At 32.8% G+C, this 23,006-nt stretch overlaps 2 protein-coding genes across 2 annotated transcripts in view; one reads left to right on the top strand and one right to left on the bottom strand.

The window, feature by feature from the left end:
• LOC108906028 (N-acetyl-D-glucosamine kinase) overlaps positions 1-1,674 on the top strand; it is a 50,648-nt gene extending 48,974 nt beyond the window's left edge. The window contains exon 4 of the mRNA XM_018709170.1: positions 553-1,674. Coding sequence (XP_018564686.1) covers positions 553-1,130 — 578 coding nt within the window. The 3' untranslated portion in view covers positions 1,131-1,674. The remainder of the gene's footprint in view (positions 1-552) is intronic.
• Positions 1,675-10,730: 9,056 nt separating this feature from the next.
• LOC108906029 (Y+L amino acid transporter 2) overlaps positions 10,731-23,006 on the bottom strand; it is an 81,824-nt gene continuing 69,548 nt past the window's right edge. The window contains exons 6-8 of the mRNA XM_018709171.1: positions 21,712-22,036; positions 17,081-17,155; positions 10,731-12,034 (exon numbers count right to left, since the gene is read on the bottom strand). Of these exons, the coding sequence (XP_018564687.1) occupies positions 11,717-12,034; positions 17,081-17,155; positions 21,712-22,036 (718 nt within the window). The 3' untranslated portion in view covers positions 10,731-11,716. The remainder of the gene's footprint in view (positions 12,035-17,080; positions 17,156-21,711; positions 22,037-23,006) is intronic.

Below are 23,006 nucleotides of genomic sequence, written 5' to 3'. Positions count from 1 at the left end.
ATCAACAAAAAGTAAGATAGTCCTAGGTGTGCAGAACCTTTAATAAAGTTCACCATTTTTTTACGGTGCTTTCAAAAATGCAGTAAAATACAGGGTGTTCCATTTAAAAAAATATAACTTTGATATGGTACGCTTTTCTTGGACACCCTGTATATTTCAAAATATTTTTAAAATGTAGCCGTAATCAACCTACACATACCCACCTATACAGGTTTCTGTAACATTTGCCGTTTGGTCACTAGCGACCGAGGCGTTACTGGTGGCCCACCCTGTATAATATATATTTTTTTAATAGCACCTAAAAAAGGAATAAATTATAGTTTTGATTTGTGTTTTACTCTGTTAGTGGCATTTACGAATATATTTGAAACTTGAAATATCTAAAATATTTTTCAAACCCAATACCAATTTTACTAATTTCTATTTGTCACAGTGTCATTCATATACACTATTTTATAAATAGGAAACTTTAAATTCATTTAGGCATAGTAATTATTTTACTATTGCCTTGCTTTACTTATCTACTAATAACCAATATTATTTCTTTTATAGCTTTCAAGATTTCCCATCGGGCCGTAAAATACTGTTTCGACGACTTGGACAACTTTGAAAAGGCTCCATTTCCAATAGACAGGGTTTGGCAATTAGTGAAAGAACATTTCAAGATAAAAACCCAGGCGGACATCCTCGACTCTTTCTATAAGAACTTCGACAAAGCTCATATCGCGTCCGTCTGCAAGAAACTCGCTGAACTGGCGAGAGGCGGCGACGAACTAGCACTCTGTATCTTTTCAGAAGCCGGTACATTCCTGGCCAGGAACATAAACGCGGTTATACCCAAAGCCGCCCCAGAACTGATGAACAAGGAAGGGGGAATCCATGTACTCTGTGTGGGTTCGGTGTGGTTAAGTTGGGATTTACTTAGGTCTGGTTTTGTGAGTTGGATAGAAAGTAATACTAAAATCGAAGAAATGTCGCTCATGCGACTGAAAACGGAAATGGGTGTAGGAGCTGCTCTCCTGGCATCTGATAGGTTGAATTTACCTCTAGATCGGGACTATTCTAAGAACTACACTATTTTCTATCCCTACAAAAGGGGTGTTTCTACCGTCAACAATGGATCCGCATAAATAAGTTCCCAGTGATGGATGTCAATAATAAAACAAAGGATAATTGCCAGTGATAGATTGTGAATATTATTCAAACACCTTTGCAGTGATGGGTTGTCTTTTCTAAATTATCTGAAACTAAATTAAATTTTAACATTGTGTCATATTACAATCATTTATTTTGTTAATCATCAAAATTAGATTACAGAAAATATCAAAAATGGAAAAATGTATCAGCTTTGAATTTTGTAGTTCATGCAATTTGGTTAACCTTTATTATAATTATTATTCATTGTTAGATATATCATTTTACATTAAGACATAATTTAGTTCAGAAAATTTTCATCAAATCATACCTCTGTCTATCTCAGTTATAGACTTATATAACTTATATATCGAATTATATTTTGTTCTATCAATTATGGTTATAAATATTTTTGATAAAATTGCATTATAATCTAGACTTTATATAAAAGATTCCTATTCATCCAACAGTTTAAAGTGCCCTCAAATTTTATTTCATTTGACCTCGTTCTGTTTTTTTTTTAATAAATAATGTTATTTTTATATTTCTATTATTTCTTGTTCTCAAAATGCCTATTACCATATATAAATTATAATACATATTGGGTCAATGGAGCAAAGTCGATGACATAATGTAATGTCATTTTTTATTCCAATTTTTTAATCTTTAAAGTCTAATCCGTTCAATTTAGTGTTATTTATTAAAACGAAAAATATGTTTGTAAGTCACAAAGAATAACATATCTGTTACTAAAATAATATCAAAACCAGAATTGCCCCTGCCACAGTGGCAAAATTGTTCCCGCTATAATAAAATATGATTCTAAAATAACAAATGAAAAAATTTGTTCACATGCGTCTAGTGCGAATAAAACAGTCTGGTCTTTTTTTGTATTCTGTACATGATTCTTTGCTATACCTACTCATGCAGATCGTATGTAATAAATTTTAAGAAAAGCTACCCTCGATTTCCTGTTTCATATTTTCCTTCATTCTTGATATACGTTTACTTTCCCATATAGCACAGACCATAGATCTAATACAAGGTGTCCCAAAATTCATGCAACAAAATTTAGTCATAGATTCTTAAGACAAATTTAGGGGACCCCGTATTTTTTCTTTTTGCCAACTGGCCCCCTCTTTCGGAGTTACAGCCTCCTGAAATCTGCCCCTAAGAAGTCTTTCTTATATCTCAAAACCATGTTGTATGAGAATTACTAAAGGACCTCGCACAAACCTTATGGAAAATGGCTTTCGGTCAAAATGGCTGAAATTGAAATATGATATAGCTCTCACCTTCCTGAGCAAAAGTTGTTATGGGCCCAAAGCGATCCTATGTGTAGGTTTAAAAATATAGAGCTTTGAAGCTAACGATTTCATAGCACGGTGCTGAATATAAGTGCAGGATAAGTGTATGTATCTTCCCTTTCTCCGTATATTCAGGGTGAGTCAGATTTTTTAGACAAACTTTAACAGGAGATAGAACACATGTTTTTAAAAAGAAAAGTTCCTATAAACATATGTCGTAGAAGGCTTCGTTTCCAAGATACAGGGTGTTGAATATCATTTTTTTTCTCGAATATTTATTATAACTTTTAAACGAATGCTTAGATTTTTTTCATGTTTGGGAGATAATGCCTATTAACTAAGGGGCATAAAACAAGCGATAAAAATGTTCAAAAACTTGTACATTGGCGGAGTGGAGGGGGTGTTCAACCACTTTCTTAAACAGAACTTCTACGCCAATGTCTATTTTTTTTAAAAACTATTATTTTCATTATCTGCATACAGTTTAACAAAAATAATGTCCCTTCTTCTGTTTCGAAATTCCTGTGCGTTTCCGAGTTATTTTGATTTTTATTGTTTGATAACTAAATTAATTTATTTATTATCAATTATCGGCTAAATATTTAATTCTTTCAACGAAACCTACCGAAATATGGTTTGTTAAGGATTCTAAAAAGCTGAAATCTCTTATTCTTTATATCTTTCCAATGTAGTCAAAATAAATGTTTGTTATATCAAGTCGTACTCAAATACAAGACTTTTATAAGTTGAAATCTGTTTAGTACACTAATTTTAACAATCCTTATTTATTATGTGCTGCGTAAATACTAATGTACTGCAACTAAATTACAAAAAAAAAANAAGGCTTCATTTCTGAGATACAGGGTGTTGAATATAATTTTTTTTTCTCGAATTTTCATTATAACTTATAAATGAATTCTTAGATTTTTTTCATGTTTGGGGGATAATGCCTATTGATTAAGGGGCATAAAACAAGCAGTAAGAATGTTCAAAAACTTGCACAGTGGCGGAGTGGAGGGGGTGCTCAACCCCTTTCTTAAACAGAACATCTACGCCAATGAATATTCTTTAAAAAAACTGTTATTTTCATTATCTGCATACAGTTTAACAAAAATAATGTCCCTTCTTCTGTTTCGAAATTCCTGTGCGTTTCCGAGTTATTTTGATTTTTAGTGTTTGATGTATTAAATTAATTTATTGCTTATCAATTATCGGCTAAATATTTAATTCTTTCAACGAAACCTACCGAAATATGGTTTGTTAAGGATTCTAAAGAGCCGAAATCTCTTATTCTTTATATCTTTCCAATGTAGTCAAAATAAATGTTTGTTATATCAAGTCGTACTCAAATACAAGACTTTTATAAGTTGAAATCTGTTTAGTACACTAATTTTAACAATCCTTATTTATTATGTGCTGCGTAAATACTAATGTACCTACTGCAACTAAATTACAAAAAAAAAACATTGAATGAACATTGATGTTAATGTTTATGGAGAAATTTTTTGAATTTATAACAATATTTAATTAACAACTTCTTAAAACTTTTTGGCAACTGCACAATAATGTATTGTATGTATGTAATGTAACAGATTTCAACTTATAAAAGTCTTGTATTTGAGTATATAACAAAAAATTATATTCAACACCCCGTATCTCGGAAACGAAGCCTTCTACGACATATGTTTATAGGAACTTTTCTTTTTAAAAACATGTGTTCTATCTCCTGTTAAAGTTTGTCTACAAAAAACTGACTCACCCTGTATATACGGAGAAAGGGAGATATACATACACTTATCCTGCACTTATATTCAGCACCGTGCTATGAAATCGTTAGCTTCAAAGCTCTATATCTTTAAATCTACTCATAGGATCGCTTTGGACCCATGACAACTTTTGCTCAGGAAGGCTATATCATATTTCAATTTCAGCCATTTTGACCGAAAGCCATTTTCCATAAGGTTTGTGCGGGGTCCTTTGGTACACAGGGGTTTTATAACGTGGAATCTCACAGTGCTACGCTTTTTGGCGAGAAACCCTCTTAAGACACTTTTTCGTGGGCCCCCTTGTCTTTGGAACCAGACAAATTTTGACGCAAATTTGATTTTTTTTTAAATTATTAGTATGCTAGAAAGCCATTGAATTTAGAAACATTTTTGTCTCTTGATATTTGTTTCGTAAAAATCAATGTTTTTGAGGAAAATGGCGAATCACGATATGCATTCGATCAAATTTTTGCATTTTTCTCGACGTTTTACGAAAAAAGTATAAAGAAACAAAAAGTTTCTAAATTTAATGGCTTTCTAGTGGTCTGATAATTTTTAAGAAATTTAAATATGCGACCAAATTTTTTTGGCTCCAAAGACAAGGGGGCCCACGAAAAATTGTCCTAAGGGGGTTCCCGCCAAAAAATAGCACCATCAGATTCCACCTGTCATAAAACCCCTGTTTACCAAAAGTGATTCTCGTACAACAGGGTTCTAAGATATAAAAAAAGATTATTCTTAGGGACGGACTTCAGGGGGTTATAACTACAAAAGAGGGGGCCACTTGGCAAAAATAAAAAATACGGTTCCCCTAAATTTGTCTTAAGTATCTGTGACCAAATTTTGTTGACTGACTTGATTTTGTGTAAACGATTAACTAAGATCCACTCTGACACATAATAGGGTTAATTCCTTCAACCCAAGTAGGTATCTTCCAAAAAGCCTAGCGAAGCGAGAGAGGTCAGCTAGTCCTTGATAATATACAGATTCTGTTGACCTGCACATTCACGCCTTTGAAAAGTTTGTATACTAATTGAGTCGTAGACAAAACCCGTGCCTATACGACCATTTGGCATCTACTACTCATGTCTGTGACAATTTTATACCAACTGCGCATGTCTGTGGCAGTTTTGTACTAACTGCGCTTGCGTGGGAGCATATAAATCGTTTGCGCATGACTGTTGCCTTTAAGTCCTAACCTATTTTCAATGGTAAGGTATCGGATTAAGAAAAGTAGAAAACATCCACGTTTTGGTAACCTTTTCTTTATTTGAATTTATTTTGATAGTTTTTTAAAGTTGTCAACTTTTCATTGACGGGTCTGTCAGTACCATCTGAAATCAGCAACCAAAGGTCTCCAGATTGAATCTGCCGGTATAATATATGAGCATCAAGCTGCAAAAAAGGGTATTTTAACCTCTGATGTCTAGAAATTTGTGCCTTGTGCCTTGTGGGCATGAGAACTTTTGATCAGGAGGTCGTGGGGAACATATTTCAGTTACAGTGATCTTAACCGAGGGTCAATTCCCATAAGGTCTGTGCGAGGTCCTTTAGAATAATACATGATTATATACGTAAAAAACCTAGTATTTTCTTCGTACAAAGTTAAGAAAATTTTCTTACATTAACATTTGTCTAAGAAAATAATAATCCCTTTTCTAAAATTTAGAAGAGCAGAAGAGAGAAACTTTCCTGTTTCCAAATAATTTCGTTATAAGTTTTAGGTACACTTTGATCTTGATTGTTTGCTTATGTTATAATGTTATTTAGTAATACCTACGTAGTGTCATTGTTGATCATCAATGCATAAATAGCAAACATGAATTTTTTGTATGAACTTGCGAATGATAATGGATTTGAGCTTAGGCGTCTGTATGCTGAGGCTTATCCTCCCAACCGTCCAGTTTATTTTCCTCAAATACTCACCAGATTTCATCAGTGGCTCCGAAGCAATGAAAATTTTGATAAAAACTCTATCAACTCTAGAAAACCTGGATCTGTTTCTACACACGTAGTAGATATTTGCAGGAAGTGGGAGAATACCTTGGAAGTAGAGTTTGGTAGATTGCGGTACATGTAGCTTTAGCCATCCTCTTGTCTGTAGAACCCTTAGGGAATAGCTATTATTGTACCCTTGCCAAATCCAAAGTACTCAGCCCATCGTATTAGATTAGCATTTTATGAATAAGTTTTGATAAAACACGATAGCTAAAAATTGTAATTTGTCAGCATTAATATTTTCAAGGAATGGAATTTTCTACTTTTATAACACAACATTTGGGCTGACAAGCATCCACCCACATGCTTTTGATGAAATATTAACAAAGCTTTAGTTTAAATGTCTGTATTGGCACTCTGGGAAACAGGTTAATAGGTCTGTTGTCGCGTAGTTACTTAAATCTTACAAATTTTTGCGAGGTGTTACCTCCAATACTTGTAGACGTGCAACTGAACGTCAGACACATTGGTATTCCTCATTTCTCATTGTCTTTAATTGAGGTTAGGTACCTTAAAAGTTTGGAGTATCCAGAATCAGTTAAGAACTTGCAAGTTATACTACAGCAAATAGAACAACGATGCAACACAATTTGAGAGGGCACACATTAAGATATAGAGCCTGTATTGACACAGAAAATGATTGCAACACCTTATCTCTAATGTATTGTTAAAGAAAAAAACATGTTTTGCTTCTCAATTTCATTTACCATCCATTCCTTTTCTTTTAAGGTTTTTTTTTACACTGCATGACATTAATTCGTAGGAACTTTTTGCTTCATTTTAATAAGTACAAATAGCATTCAAAAGTGATATATCTTCAATTTATGTTGTCATATGCATATATTCCGTATCTAAAAAAAAATATCTACTTTTTAAGTTATTTCACATTGATAATTTGAAGTTCATTCGAATTACATTCTGTAGTTTAAGGATAAATCTCTCAATCTCGAAAGGGTGATAAAATAAACTAGAATTCCGATTGTTCCAAAAATTAATTTAATAAATAAACACAAAGTCACATAGATAATATTTTTTTAAATTTTACATGAGGTATATGCATACAAACTATTATTGTCCATGTAGGCAATGTCCCAAGTCAAGAAACAATTTAAAATTTATTTTGTTTTAGATATTTGAAACCGTTTATTAAGATTACGGCCAGTAATAATTTTATTTAGATATTGAGAAACAAATTTTGAATAACATTAAAAAAGTAAGAGTGGTATTGTATATTATACAAAGTGAAAGTAAAATGCTTGACCAAACTTTAACGGATTCTACATTACAAAATAGCAAAAAAAATATTATATAAGATAATTGCAGCGATTTTCACTTAAATTGCAACTCTAAATAATATTGATAATAATGCTGCATGTGCATTTTTAGATAGAAATAGGAAAATGCCATGTACAGGCAGTTTTTGCTAGTAGCATTATAACGTCAATTTATTCTTGAAGTAGAAATAATATTTCACGTACTCGCGTTAAGTACTTATTAAAGTCAGTAAATGATCTTTACTGATTGACGATATGTCCTGCATCAGTAAGGCACTTAATGACCGCAGTGCTTATGACGTTTTTTGCATGCTCAATTATAGAATAAATTTAATGTAAAAATATACACGTTTATTAATTGAATGCCGATACTTAAGGGCGTGAATCCTTGGGTCATTTTAAGAAGAAAACTTAATATCAACATATGTCCTAAACCTCTTAATTTTTGAGCTACAGGGTGTTACAGTTTTAAGAAAAAATTTACTTTTTTATTATAATTTTCTTATCACTCCAGATATTTTTATGAAATTTTGTACACACCTATTAATCATTAAGGAGCATTGTTTGATGTAAAAAATGTTTTAAAATCTTTGCCAATGACGTCCGTACGAGGTTTGAACTAAACATTTTTGAAGAAAAAAATGGTACGCCACTGCTTTTTCTAAAAACTAAAATTATTTTTAAAATCTCCATTTATTTTACAGCAAATTCGGTCCCTAGACTTACTCTCGTACGACGCACCATTTGCACGTAAAAAAATGAAAACCAAAAAAAGTTTTTTCCCCAAGTTCATTGAGACTGCTTTTGATATTTTGTTGCCATTTTGTAGACACCCACCATGCGTGGAAACACTTTTTGTGGGGCAAAAATTAATTTTCTACTTTCACAAATGACGTTCACGTAGGCATAATATTAAATGTTTGGATAGAAAAAACGGTAAGCTCATTAAATGCCCCCTTAAAGCAAATGAAATAAAAATTAGTAGGCTGGGTAAAGTGTCATAATGTATTTATTATGTATTTACAGTAGTTGTTGAAAGTGTCCTCCACCCACACGTATGCAAGCATCTACTCTTCTTCGCATAGACTGACGTACATTTTCAAAAATTCCTGGGGTGTCTCTTATGGTTTGGCAGCATACTATTATACGATTTCGTAACTCTTCTTCGGTTTGAATCGGCACTGCGTACACTAAGCTTTTCAGATGACCCCAGAAAAAGTAGTCTAAACTATTAAGGTCGGGAGATCTGGGCGGCCATGACTGCGTTCCTCCGCGGCCTATCCACCGATCGCGATAGTTGTGATTTAAAAATTCACGCACCCGTAAGCTAAAATGTGGAGGCGCACCATCGTGCATTAGCCACATCTGGTTTCTTAATAAAAGAGGAAGGTCTTCAAGCATTGGCGGCAGATCTTCTTCAAGAAAGTGTAAATACGATTGTCCATCTAATCTTCTTGGGAGAAAAAATGGGCCTATCAAATAATCGTCAATAATACCAGCCCAAACATTTATTGAAAACTGTTCTTGATGATTTGATTCAACAATTGCAAAAGGGTTTTCATCCGCCCACAAATGGTTATTATGGAAATTTCGTATTGAGTTTCGAGAAAAACTAGCTTCATCGGTAAAAAGAATGTACCTGTCAAATAACGGATTTTCCAGCAGCTTTTGAAGAAACCACTCACAGAAATTAATGCGCAACGGGAAATCTCTAGGGAGTAATGCCTGGACTCTTTCAATGTGATATGGATATAACAAATTTTCGATAAGAATTTTCCAAACAAGTACGTGTGAAACATTAAATGTTGCCGCGATTTTCCTCGTGCTAGTTTCGGGGTTCTCCTCAATTTCATGTAAAATTCCTTCTTCAAGTTCCGGTGTTCTTACTGTTTCAGGGACTCCTTTAGCACTGTGGTCTACTTTTAAATTTCCGGTTTCGTGAAGACGTCTATGAATCCCAGAAAATGTTCTCGGATCGGGTAGTACGCGATTTGGATACCGCTCTTGGTATATCCTCCTGGCTTCGTATGCATTTCCGTCGGCAACCCCATAAGTAAAATGCATGTCAGCTAATTCACCGATTGTAAAATTTACCATTTTTTATGAGATTTTACCTCCTACTCTAATAATTTTTTAATAATGAAAAATCAATGTCAACTTTATTGCGAAAAGAAGCGTAAAAAATTATGGCACTTTACCCAGCCTACTAATTTTTATTTCATTTGCTTTAAGGGGGCATTTAATGAGCTTACCGTTTTTTCTATCCAAACATTTAATATTATGCCTACGTGAACGTCATTTGTGAAAGTAGAAAATTAATTTTTGCCCCACAAAAAGTGTTTCCACGCATGGTGGGTGTCTACAAAATGGCAACAAAATATCAAAAGCAGTCTCAATGAACTTGGGGAAAAAACTTTTTTTGGTTTTCATTTTTTTACGTGCAAATGGTGCGTCGTACGAGAGTAAGTCTAGGGACCGAATTTGCTGTAAAATAAATGGAGATTTTAAAAATAATTTTAGTTTTTAGAAAAAGCAGTGGCGTACCATTTTTTTCTTCAAAAATGTTTAGTTCAAACCTCGTACGGACGTCATTGGCAAAGATTTTAAAACATTTTTTACATCAAACAATGCTCCTTAATGATTAATAGGTGTGTACAAAATTTCATAAAAATATCTGGAGTGATAAGAAAATTATAATAAAAAAGTAAATTTTTTCTTAAAACTGTAACACCCTGTAGCTCAAAAATTAAGAGGTTTAGGACATATGTTGATATTAAGTTTTCTTCTTAAAATGACCCAAGCATTCACACCTTTAAGTATCGGCATTCAATTAATAAACACCCTGTATAAATCAAACATGATGAAGTGTTCGCTTTGGTTACTATGAGATCGAATATTTATTGTCAAGTGACATCTGCTGTCATTAGAAATTTCTCCAAGATAATATCTTTACCATTGCTCAAGCTTCTTGTAAGTTATGACAAAGAGAGATATCAGAAAATCTTCTAGCTATTTGCAGCATGGTGTAACAAGAAAAAATTTGAAAATATCACAGGAAAGGTAATGCTAGCCTATTTTGTTTCAAGATATGAAACCCTAAAGTTTCCAGGAAGCTTATGGTCTGAATACTCTGCTCAAAGCCACAATATTTTTCTTTAACACTGTTGATGTTTCAAAATATGCTACGTTAATTGCAGAGCAAATATATTGGACATAAAGTGAGAAATCAAGAATCTTTATCAGAAAACACATGTACAAGTTTTTAAATAATTTTTCTGATGAAGTTTATTTAAATATAAAAGTAGGAATAATATTTGGAGTAGCAGGGGCGTGCAGAAGGGAAGAAATACATAATATGAAAATAAATGACATTGAAGATAAACGTGTATTTATAACAGTAAATATTCCCGACACTAAAAATATATCACGAACGTTTGCAATAACCAATCAGGCAAACGAGACAGTTAATAATTTGGAATTTTATAAAGAATTTCTAGCACTACGACCAAAACAGGCAAAGTTAGCTCACTTATTCTTGGAAATGCGAGATGGGAAGGTCACAAACCAGGTAGTGGGTAAAAATACCACAGGAAGTTGGCCCAGTAAAATTGCACATTGCTTAAAATTGCTGCTCAATCAACTTATACTGGACACGCATTCCGAAGTGCCACTATTCTTTCAAACCAAGGAACAGATTTATCTTAGGCCTTAAAAGGTACAATAGGTGGCGTTCACCCTCTGTAGCTGAGGAATATATCTAAGACTGTGGAAAATAAAAATCAATTTTCAAACAAAATTCTCGAGGAAATTCTGCGGGAACGAAAAATGATACCGCAGCCCAGAGTGTTATTACAAAATGTGGTGCAGCAACTATAAACATCATGTTGTTTTAAACCAGAATTATATTCCTCCAGTAAAAATTATTCAAATTCAACAAATTTACCTGAGTATGCAAAAATATTTACATGCGTGTTTTTGTAACCAACTTGAAGAATTGATATTCACCATTAAAAGTTGGTCAAGCGTTTAGATATACCGTGTATAAATAATCCTGACCATCCAATATATTATATCTACATGACATCCAACCGACGTAGATAATTAGAAGTGGTTGGTCAGTTTTATTAAATAGAATCGAATAAATCGAAAATAAATACGTTGGTTTCTTTGGTGCCATAAATTTCTTAACAATTATAGACATTCCTTAAATAAATAATTAAAGATATGTTTTCGTCGCTCACAGTTTCGCCGTTTTCGATTTGCCGACCACAACAAATATTTTCTGAAGGAACATGGTGGCATTGCTAGAACCTTGTTGGAACCACTTTGGTTTGGGCCAGTAAACGAAAATGTAGTAAACTGGAACCGAGGACAAAATCATAAGTACACCCATTCCAGTTTCATACGGACTGGCAGCCATTGGTACGGCAGTTACGAAAATTGTGCAGAGTAGGTAAAGTATTGGCCAGAAAAGGCTCACTTTAATAGGTCGTTCTAGATCCGGCTGCTTCCATCTCAACCAAGGAAGGCACAGTACTGCTACTCCAATACTTAACTGAAATTTAATAATAGGTAACGATTAAGTAAATAAAGATTGTCATGGTTTAGAAGTAAAGTCGCGCGAATATATAAAAGATACAGGAGATACAAATGAGATATAAATGAAATTCAGCAGGGCTTCAGACAGTCAATAGCAATAATCTAATATCTGATATAGGAAATAATTTTTGGGCTCACGCAATGGCCGAGATACAGAATACAATCCAGAATTTTCTTACAAAATAAAGAATTTGTAATTCTGGAGATAATATATTTTCTAATAGAACTTTTCAAATGAGATAAAAAAAGGATAGGTACCTACTCTCGTTCAATATTGAAATAAGCACCATTTTCGAGGCGTCCTAGATTGTTCGTAATTTTACTCACACTACACTAATAAAATTAAGAACATTCATGCAAAAATAATTTTTATAAATAATAATAGTCGCAAAATGTTAATATTAAATACATTATACAGGGTGTCCCGAAATTCATGCAACAAAATTTGGTCATAGATTATTAAGACAAATTTAGGGGACCCGTATTTTTTCTCTTTGCCAACTGACCCTCTCTTTCGGAGTTACAGCCCCCTGAAATCTGCCCCCAAGAAGTCTTTTTTATATCTCAAAACCATGTTGTACGAAAATCACTAAATTTGGTACACAGGGGTTTTATGACATGTGGAATCTCGCAGTGCTACGCTTTTTGGCGACAAACCCCCTTAAGACACTTTTTCGTGGGCCCCCTTGTCTTTGGAACCAGAAAAATTTGGTCGCAAATTTGATATTTTTTTAAAATTATTAGTTTGCTAGAAAGCCATTGAATTTAGAAACTTTTTTGTCCCTTGATATTTTTTTCGTAACGCAATGTTTTTGAGGAAAATGGCGAATCACGATATGCTTTCGATCACATTTTGACATTTTTCTCGAAAACATTGCGTTTTTTAAAAAAGTATAAAGAGACAAAAAAAGTTTCTAAATTTAATGGCTTTCTACTGGACTGATAATTTTTAAGAAATTTAAATATGCGACCAAATTTTTTTGGCTCCAAAGACAAGGGGGCCCACGAAAAATTGTCTTAAGGGAGTTCCCCACCAAAAAACGTAGCACCATCAGATTCCACATGTCATCAAACCCCTGTGTACCAAATTTAGTGATTCTTCTACAACAGGGTTCTGAGATATAAAAAAAAGATTATTCTTAGGGGCGGACTTCAGGGGGCTGTAACTCCGAAAGAGGGGGCCACTTAACAAAAATAAAAAATACGGGTCTCCTAAATTTGTCTTAAGAATCTGTGACCTAATTTTGTTGCATGAATTTCGGGACACCCTGTATATTAATCAAGGACATATTATTTATGTGTCATTTGATACATTCTTTCAGAAAATATGTATATCACTTTTTCGATAAGGCCATAAGGTTTACTTTAAACAAAAACCCTCGACTATATCCCCTATTTCCACCAATGTATACATATACATTGTTTGTTTTGGATTTCGTGTAATTTCAGAATTTTACATTGTAAAAATGTGTTTTTGGTAGAACACTTTTACCACCCATGCGATGTATCATTTTCGATACCTACGTAGGAAAGAATCTGATTATAATATGTTCTACTTTGTGATTCAGTTTGACACCATATTTTAGGCACACTCTGTATTTTCAAAACAGAAACACTATGTGATATTCCATTGCAATTTATCTAACAGAGCAATGTTTTATACCGGGTGATTTCACTTTAAATACAGCATAGCAACTGCAGGACTAGATTAATTACCAGAAAATAAGTAGAGTTTGCTCTATAAACTTTATTATTGCGGGAGTCGGTATTCCAGATACAGGGTGTTAAAATACAACATATTCACTTAATTAGACCTTTTATTGATTTTTTTATTAACCTTGTGACTTAACCAGTGGCGTGCTACTGGAGGTGCCACCCATTTTCCCAAGAAATACGCCACTGACGGTTTTCTGTAGACATAATGTTACATTGAAGTACTGTTACGTTAATTGAAGGAAACATGTTTCTTGGTGTTTTTTAACAGTAGCAGCCGTTTCGGAGATATTTGGGCTTGTTTTTACGTTTTATTGAATTTTCCTAATAAATTAATACATTTATTTGATGAAAACCTCCTGGTTTTATCCAGTGACGTGCTACTAAAGCGTCCGCCAACATTTCCCAAGAAAAGAATGCGCCACTGGCGGTTTTTTGTAGAAATAATTTATGGAAAGAATATCAAACTAAATAATAACATTAATTAGCAAATAGGTCGAGTAAGTAGTTAAGTAACGAGTCCTACGGCAATAATTATCCAAAACGAAGTCCTTCCGCATCGATACACTTCTGACATACGAGTATTCTAATCAGGTTATTTATAGAGGAACTTATCACGATATGATTTTCCCTGAGCAGATTGCAATTTTCCTTTATTCTTTGCCACAATTCGTCTCGTGTTCATAAGGACTGCAGTTTTAGGAATAAATAAACAAAGCTAGTTAAAATACTAAAACGAGATTATCGTAAAGCTGATAATGTAGACAAAAGAATCAATTTTTGCAGATGGATTTTAAACAAATGAATATGTGAACTAATTTTATGGTCCGCATTATGGAATTATGGTCCGCAAATAAGTAAATTATCATGTTTAAAGTAGGAACTTTATTTTCTTTATACATATTATAAATTAATTGTGCGCCGCAGTACATCTGGTAAAATCGCAAATTTTCTTTAATTTTGTATTTTTCCGTTTCCTCTTTGTACGGTGATCAATCCTTCTTTAATTATGCAATAAATTGTCGTTTTTTATATCTTTCCTAACTTTTTTATCACATGGTTCACTATTTTCAATTCTCAAATATTCATATTATATTTAATATAATACATCGACTTTGGACGTGTAAATCTTTGTTTTTAACTATTGAGTTTGTTTCGATGCTTTCAACAAAATTCATTTCCACTATTTGGGGATTTTCCTGAGTTATTTCGTTGTCCTCCGCTTCAAAGAATCTTCAAAGAGCCACGCTAAATTACTAGATAACATTTATTTTAATAACTATTACCCTTTACTGGTTACGATATGAACAATATGAACAAATAATAGTTTTGTTCGCAGAGCTATTCGTACCAGTTTGGGATCAGTCAGAAGCAATCGTCTAGCTACTTCTTTTATGCTATGCTTGTGGGAAGTAGCAGAGAAAGTAGCTGGACGACTGCTTCTGACCGGTCCCGAACTAGTTTGAACGGCTGTGCGAACAAAGCTAATAATATCAACAATGCTCTGCACTGCACTGTCAACGCGTCAAAGCTAAGTGAATCCGTGTACCATACAAAAAAATTATTTACGACCTAGTGGACCAATACAGATTTGCTTTGATGACCAGCGCGCCGCCGTCAATTCTACATCAGGCGGACTAGTTTACCGATACCGGACTCGCCGAATTGCTATTCGAGTATAAATTACGTGACACATCATGTTCAAAGCATAGGGAGAAATTTCAGGAGAAGTGCATACGGTTCTGTGCTTTAAAATTATGGCATTATGGTCCGCAAATAAGTAAATTATCTCCTAAACGGCTGCTACTATTAAAAAACACCACTTAGTTGTTACGATCTCAATTGGAACCGCATAAAAACATTTAACTCATAAATTCTACGGAATCCATAGACGTCCAGAAAAATTTAGCCCTGTCTTGTCTAGATATACTATATTCCGAGCTATATTACCATATTCGTAACAACTATACCTAAGTATATTATTTCTACAAAAATCCGCCAGTGGCGTATTTTTTTCTTGTGAATGGAAGCGGCTCCTACAGTAGCATGCCACTGGTTAATGCTACGAGGTTACTATTACATTCAATAAAAGGTCTAATTAAATGAATACACTGTAATAAATTTCATTCAAAACGTTCAGCGTTATATGAAGATATGACAGAAAACATATTTTTTTTTGGAAACTTGAACAACCTATACCTCGAGTACCACCTCCCACAGAAAAAAGTTTTTAGAGAAAACTGTTATTTATTGGCAACTAATCTACTCCTGTAGTTTCTGTAAAGTGAAATCACCCTGTATTATAAATCCAGTAGAAATGGTGAAAACTTTGATCAACATCACTATAATAATAACCAAATATCTAAGAGGATATGCTAAGTGACAAAAAAAAATATGGCAAAAAAGAAAATTAAACCAATATTTTCAAAATTAGAAAAAGGTATACTTTTACATGATTCAAAGTCAAAAAACAAATTAATTTCACAATTTAAAATTCTGTTTTAAAACCTTCGTTTCAATATCTCTTTTACATTTCATTGTCAACATGTTCCAGATTCTTCAAAATATCTAAGTATTTAAAAAAGTTAGTGAGAGTTTTAATATTTGAAGATAATATGAGTCATTCCTATTTAATTCACCCTATACATGTTTAATAAAATTGTTAATCTGTAAAACAAATTAATTGTGGTTTTCAATACGTAAAATTTTTTGTTTTATTATAATAAAAATTTTTAAATGTATTAGTAATAACACAAGTCATATTCTGTTCTGATTATTCTTTATTTATGTAAGTATCTCTGAGAGAGAAAGACTCATTTCCTGATTTTCATCGATTTGTGCAATGTGACCTTTCTAATATCCTTGCTATTCCAACTTCTTTCATTTTCTATTCTTGTATGAAAGAGATGTTTTTTATTTCCAAAAGACTTCTTTATGAAACAAAATATCCAAACAAAAATAAAAATGTAATATTTCAATTACATGTATCATTCAACTGAATTTTTTGTTAAGGACTACTTCCGAATTGAAAGGAAATGTGACTTTAAATTTTAAATAAGCTTTTATAATAGAGATTCTTTAAAATTTAAAACAATATTTAATTTCGTAATGGAATATTAATTAAAAACTAATTTTACACAATTTCGTACAAAATAGAAAGTACAGAAATTGATTAAACAATTAACACACAACAACATAACAAACAATCTACTAAAACTTTTATTTCCCCATAATAAAATTCTGACACGGTTTTGACTGAAATAAAAATTAATCATTAAAAGTTACTTACCCATGTAGCGAAGCCTACATAATTTATCAGTGCGTCAATATCTGATACCGTTAAATATAACATCGACAGAAGTGCCTGGAAAATAAAATACAAATAAGAAAATGAGTTATTAATAAAGGTAAAAGTACTACATATAGGGGGTATCCGAATGGGTAATAGTTCTGATATAGTTTCCTTGAAAGAAATTGAATCCATTTGGAAAGTTATCATAGTTCAATTTTATTAAATAACTGTTACTTTCATAGATATTTTAAGGAAATTTGACATAGCATGGTTTTCAGGGTAGCCGAAGACGCCAAAAATAACTATTCCTATATTCTAGGTAAGAAATAAGCTCATATTTATGGTCGGCTATTTTATCCCCCATCCCCCTCTCCTCTACTTTTACTAGATTTCATTGAAATATCTTAAAAATTGAAGTTTTTTAACAAATTGAAAACAGAAAAATGTCTTTAATGCCCATAATTTTTTAACTAAACAATGCTACGGATGTAACTTAACCTAAATTGGTTTATTGTCTTCCAAGGAAATCAAGTGTAGCTCATTCGACTTCGGGCACCCTGCATTCTACATATATCAATTAAAAACGTTTCTCTCTCAATATTTCAGAAACTGTGCGAAATATAAAAATAACTAACAGATGTGGTCAATCTAGGCTAAAAACTGGTGTGTGGTGCATACTGGTTAAAATTATGTACTGGTGTAAACTTACTGATACGGAAAGAGGATAAATTGTAACAATTGTAATAAGTAAATGACACAGTTTAAACTGCAAAAGATTACTCATTTATAACATCCATATTTCTAATAGCCAATTTCATAATGAAATTTAAAACTGCTTTAAAAATTAGAGAAGTTTTAGGGATATGGTAAGGGTTAACATTTTTTTAACTTAAGATCCATATTTCTAACAGCCAATTTCATAATGAAATTTAACTGCTTTAAAAATTAGAGAAGTTTTAGGGATATGGTTGGCAATATGTACCAGATTCGGTCGCTGACGCAGTAACTCGTCATTGAAATATTTGAAAAACTTGTTTCCATATTGATTTAGCCATACCCATATACAGGTCTAGTCGAACTAACCGTGCGTGCGTGGAGGTGATAGAAATATATACGACCAGTTGAATAATGCACACGCGAGGAAACGGCTTATAACACACTGGGCGACTGGGCAATAAATCTCAGTTGTTAATGAGTGGTTGACAAATTGCCTAGCAGTGCAGTGCAGCAATGTGGAATTTGGTGTGATTCAGGTAATTTTAATTTGTTATAGGCACCTTCTATTAATCTATCTATAATAATAATTAATTAATATTACAATTGCTAAAGGGAGAAATAAATGGGATATTTTGTTTACAAATATTATTACAACATGGCATTTTGGACACCTTTTGAAACGAAACAAAACGAAATTTACCATCAATATAATAACATTGTTTGAGGACATACATAATTGAAATAAATAAAATATGTTGTTGGCCAAATGAACAGCCAACTAAATACAGGCCACGAAATATACATATGTATTATTTAATGAAAGGATTAAAATACCGAAGGCAAATTAATCAATAAATAGAAAGACGCTATGGAGAAATTCATAACGTTAGTCGTTTGATGTTTTGAAGGCAGTTACTTGGGACTTGTGGCGTTATATGTAAAATATCGTGAACTTAAAAATAAGGTATACAGGGTGTTAAAAATGTAGGTCAACCCGTTAGTAGTAAATTTAGACGAAAATAATGGGACTTTTTCATACCACTTTTCATTTAAGGGCCTCTCAAGATACTGGATGGTGAATTTTCTATAATTTTATGCAAAAAGAGAGATAATACAAACCTGAAGTTTACCTATTACTACTTTAGTAGGTAACTATGAAGGCAAGTGCACAATCGATTTTATGATATCTATCAATACACATACCTACAACTCCATTTTCCGATTTATCAGAGTGAAATATTTTCGTAGCCGTTTTTGTTTTGTTTTATATCTATAATGAAACAAATAATAATAAGTTCAGCTACTTTATAAGTTCATATTATAATATGGAACCATTATACAGATCAGTCGAAAGAGTAAAGTTGTTTTTCATGGACGAATACAACAAATAACATAACAAAATATGTCTGAATATATATCTACACATTCTGTAAAATACGTAGTGACTAAAAAGCTTGAGTGTCACTGATGCTATCATTAATCGCTCAAACACAAAAACACAAATTGTAACTGTATTCTTGTCTAGATCAGTAAACATTTAAAGAGGACTTAAATAAGGAAGCTGCAAAATATACTCACTCATGTATAACTATTATCTTCATTAAATATTCTCCTTACTTTTCCCATGAGAAATATAATGAATGTATACTAAAGAATTTTTCATATATGTATTTCATATACTAAAGAATTTTTCATATATGTTTATAGGTATATAAAATTGCTCGAAGAATTTTTATTATTGCGGCTGACTAGAAAGGCTGGCGTTTTATGGACAAGAAATGGTACTTTTAATAAGACAATGACAGAACAAGTATAGATCATCCAGGAAATGACGAAGCATAACACTAAACTAGAGCAATTTCCTTTAACTTTTCACATTGAAAGATCACAGAGTAAACATCAGAAAAACGTACCTTTCCTGTTTTGTCCAGCAAATTTGTAGATACTCAATAACTGAATGCATGTGTTAACAGTTTCCTAAAGCATTCTGTGGGGTGTGATTATGTTTACAGTAACGTACACGATTTTCTGTAGGTTCAACAGGCGTGCAAAATTTAGGAAACGTAAGATAAACATATGAGGTAAAAAATATGCGTTTATTTCCTTATTTTGAATGTATTGTCAGTTGTCTTATACCCTGGAGAAAAGATATTGTTTCTAACTTGCTTAGAAACGCCCACCTTAACACTATTGCGTTATAAATTGGAATAAAGAATGCAATTGGTGGCATTGATTTCAAATTTTAGTAAAGCAAAGACGGGGATATTTATGTACGATCAGCTCTGACATCAAGTAAGATTACCTAAATTGGATTTAAAGTATCTAATATTGCAGTGGCATAAATCTAAGGTTTCCCAGCAGCAACAGCTATTTAATTAAAAAAGCATTTCTCTATTGATACCTACAACAGTTTAAATCGTGACTAAATAATAATACTGGGAAGTATTAAGGACCATTTAATGGTGCAGCTAAACAATTTCTCCAAACCGTTCTGCAAATATAAACAATAATAATATATTTATTTTAAGCCAAAAGGAATAAATAACAATAAAAAAATGTATAGTTCGATATTTTCCATAATAGCGAAAAATAAGGTCATAATACAAATTGGCTTTAATTTTTATATCATGGGCAAATACTTCTTCATCGTCATAGACCAGTACAATCTTTGTGCACCCATAAATAAGAAATAATGTAAAGGCGCGTATCTAAAAGTAGTTTTAATTTTTACGTTTTGGACAAGTAAGTTATTTTTCTTCATTTGAACTTAGACCAATATGGTATTCGTGCACCCATACTTTGCAAATAATGTTGAAACGTATATTGATTCAAGCAAACAGTTAGTTACAGAACCTTCAAAAATGTTTACAAGCCACGAAATTGTCAAGTCTAGGCAACCAACAATGCAGGGTTGGTACTGATAACGAAAATTCCCTAAATCTTGGCGTCATCGATATTAATTATTCGTTTACAGTGAACAATGACAAATCGTTACATCTACGTTCGAGATAATGCGAACACTGATTAGCTGAATAGAATCTCACGAAAAATTACACACATTACAGTCGGTGAAACAGAAATTTAATTGCCAACATGAAGGAAATAAAATTACTGTTCTATAGACCGCTTTCAAACTTACTATATCTCATGGATAGGCCATAGATGAATAGTGCGACACTAACTATGCTTTCATAGTACTTATAGATTAGTAGGTCGATTGCTGCCAGTATTTAGAAAGCAATACCAGTAGCTATTGAGTACCATTGACAAATAAGATGTAACATTCTTTATAGTTTAGATCTCACTCACTTCCCTGAGATACATGACAAAAGAAATTTAGCAACCAATCAACGCTAGAAAATGTCTTTTGAAACGATCTGGCTGTACTTTTAATAAACCTTCTGGAATTCTGAATAATTTGTACAAAAATTCAATAAATTTTTATCTCGAATTAGTTAAATTTTTAAGTTAATCCAAGATGAAGAAAAATGATCTAGAATGATTTTCCTATGACTGAAGGTAGCTTATGGCATTCCTTAAGCTTTTGGCATTCCCTATTATGCCATTAAGCATGCATTGGGAGATGTATGGAAAAAATGATGGTGAATAATGAAATTCAGGGCTAGGGTTGGTTCATGTGAATGAAATATTTAAATTCACCAGTAGAAAAGAATCAATTAATTGAGTATGAGAAAAGTCAACACTACAAAAGAACTGAAGAAGAGTCCACGTTTGATAAACCTTAGACACGAGGAAGTTAAGGAAAATATTCCCCAGAAGACTTCTGTACATTGTGAAGGGAATAAATGGACTTGTCAAATAGACACATTGGGCCAGAATTGGATACAATACCACAGATTATTTGAAGAACCGACCCGCGTGGTACTAAAGGAATAACATTCAAAACTTACCATTATTAATACCGATGGTGTTGGTGTCATCCTTTGAGCCTGGATCATAGTCAAGACCTCTGGCATCTGTCCGTAGCAAGCTCCCGCGTAAAATAATCTTGAGGAAGTCAACAGGATTCCATTCACCGCTCCGAAAGTAGAGAGAGCCACAAAAACAGGAATGGTCCATGCAAATGGACCAAACACCCTATTCGCGAATGTGACAGCAACAGCTTTTGATCCCAATATTTCGACAGGAGAAAGTGTGGTGTAGAATGCAATGTTGGTCAAAACATACACTATCGTAACCAGAGTACAGGAAATCGCTATAGCTAATGGGAGATTTCTGCAAAAATAAAATATTATAGACCTATGGATGTACCTACTTGTACAGTGCATCCCATTTTCTAGGTCATGTTAAGTTACTACTAAAGCACAAAAGTGGTTGTTTTCGTGAATACGACATTTTTGAGAGATATCCTCAAACCACAAAAGATTTTCGATACGTTTTTTACTTTTGGAGTTGGTTGGATATTTTTTAATATTGACCATTTAGTAGGTACTTCTTTTTCGCGTAGAATCCAGCGGCATACTTTTTTTTTAACAGCTATAATGAATTTCGACGTACAGATTCAGCATTTTTTTTTTTTAATTATAGTCGGTCTCGACCTTAATTAACAAGAACATGTTTTGTGCTTTTTATATAGTTTGTGATACTTATCTAATAAAAAAGAAAGAACCAGTTTTTACTCTAACTCTGGAAAAAGGATAAAGTTGGTCATGACTAACAACAATTGCGCTACTAAAGAGAACCGGATGCCATTTTTGTATACAGGGTGGTCCGAATTTCACGCAGGAAACTTCGAGAGCAAATAGATCTCTTTAAAATAATACGTGTTTGCTTTATAAACATAGGTCTGGAACGGCATCGTTTTGGAGATACAGGGTGTTGAAGTTGTCAAAAAAAAAATTGATTTTTTGTTTATATCTCCGGAATCTATTAACCGATCTCAATAAAATTTGGTTCATATAATGTATGATAGTAGGCCTTATATTTCATGAAATATGAGCTTTAAAGGTTCAACCAGTGGGGTACAACTGAACAGGGGTCACCCCTTTTTTACAAAAAAAAACCTACGTCTCTGCATTTTTTACATGTCATTGTAACTGATTTATATTTCAATGCATAAAATACGTAAAAAAGGTGACTTTAATTTTTTCCCTAAGATTAGCCGTTCTCAAGTTATTCATACCAATACAATGCCCTTGTGGCAGACACTTCTAACGATAATATTACAAGAATATTTGTTTATGTT

Source organism: Anoplophora glabripennis, unplaced genomic scaffold (assembly GCF_000390285.2).
Source record: "Anoplophora glabripennis isolate ALB-LARVAE unplaced genomic scaffold, Agla_2.0 scaffold209, whole genome shotgun sequence".
Lineage (NCBI taxonomy): Eukaryota > Metazoa > Arthropoda > Insecta > Coleoptera > Cerambycidae > Anoplophora > Anoplophora glabripennis.
The sequence above is the reverse complement of the archived record's forward strand: the minus strand, read 5'-3'. Positions and strand labels throughout refer to the sequence as shown.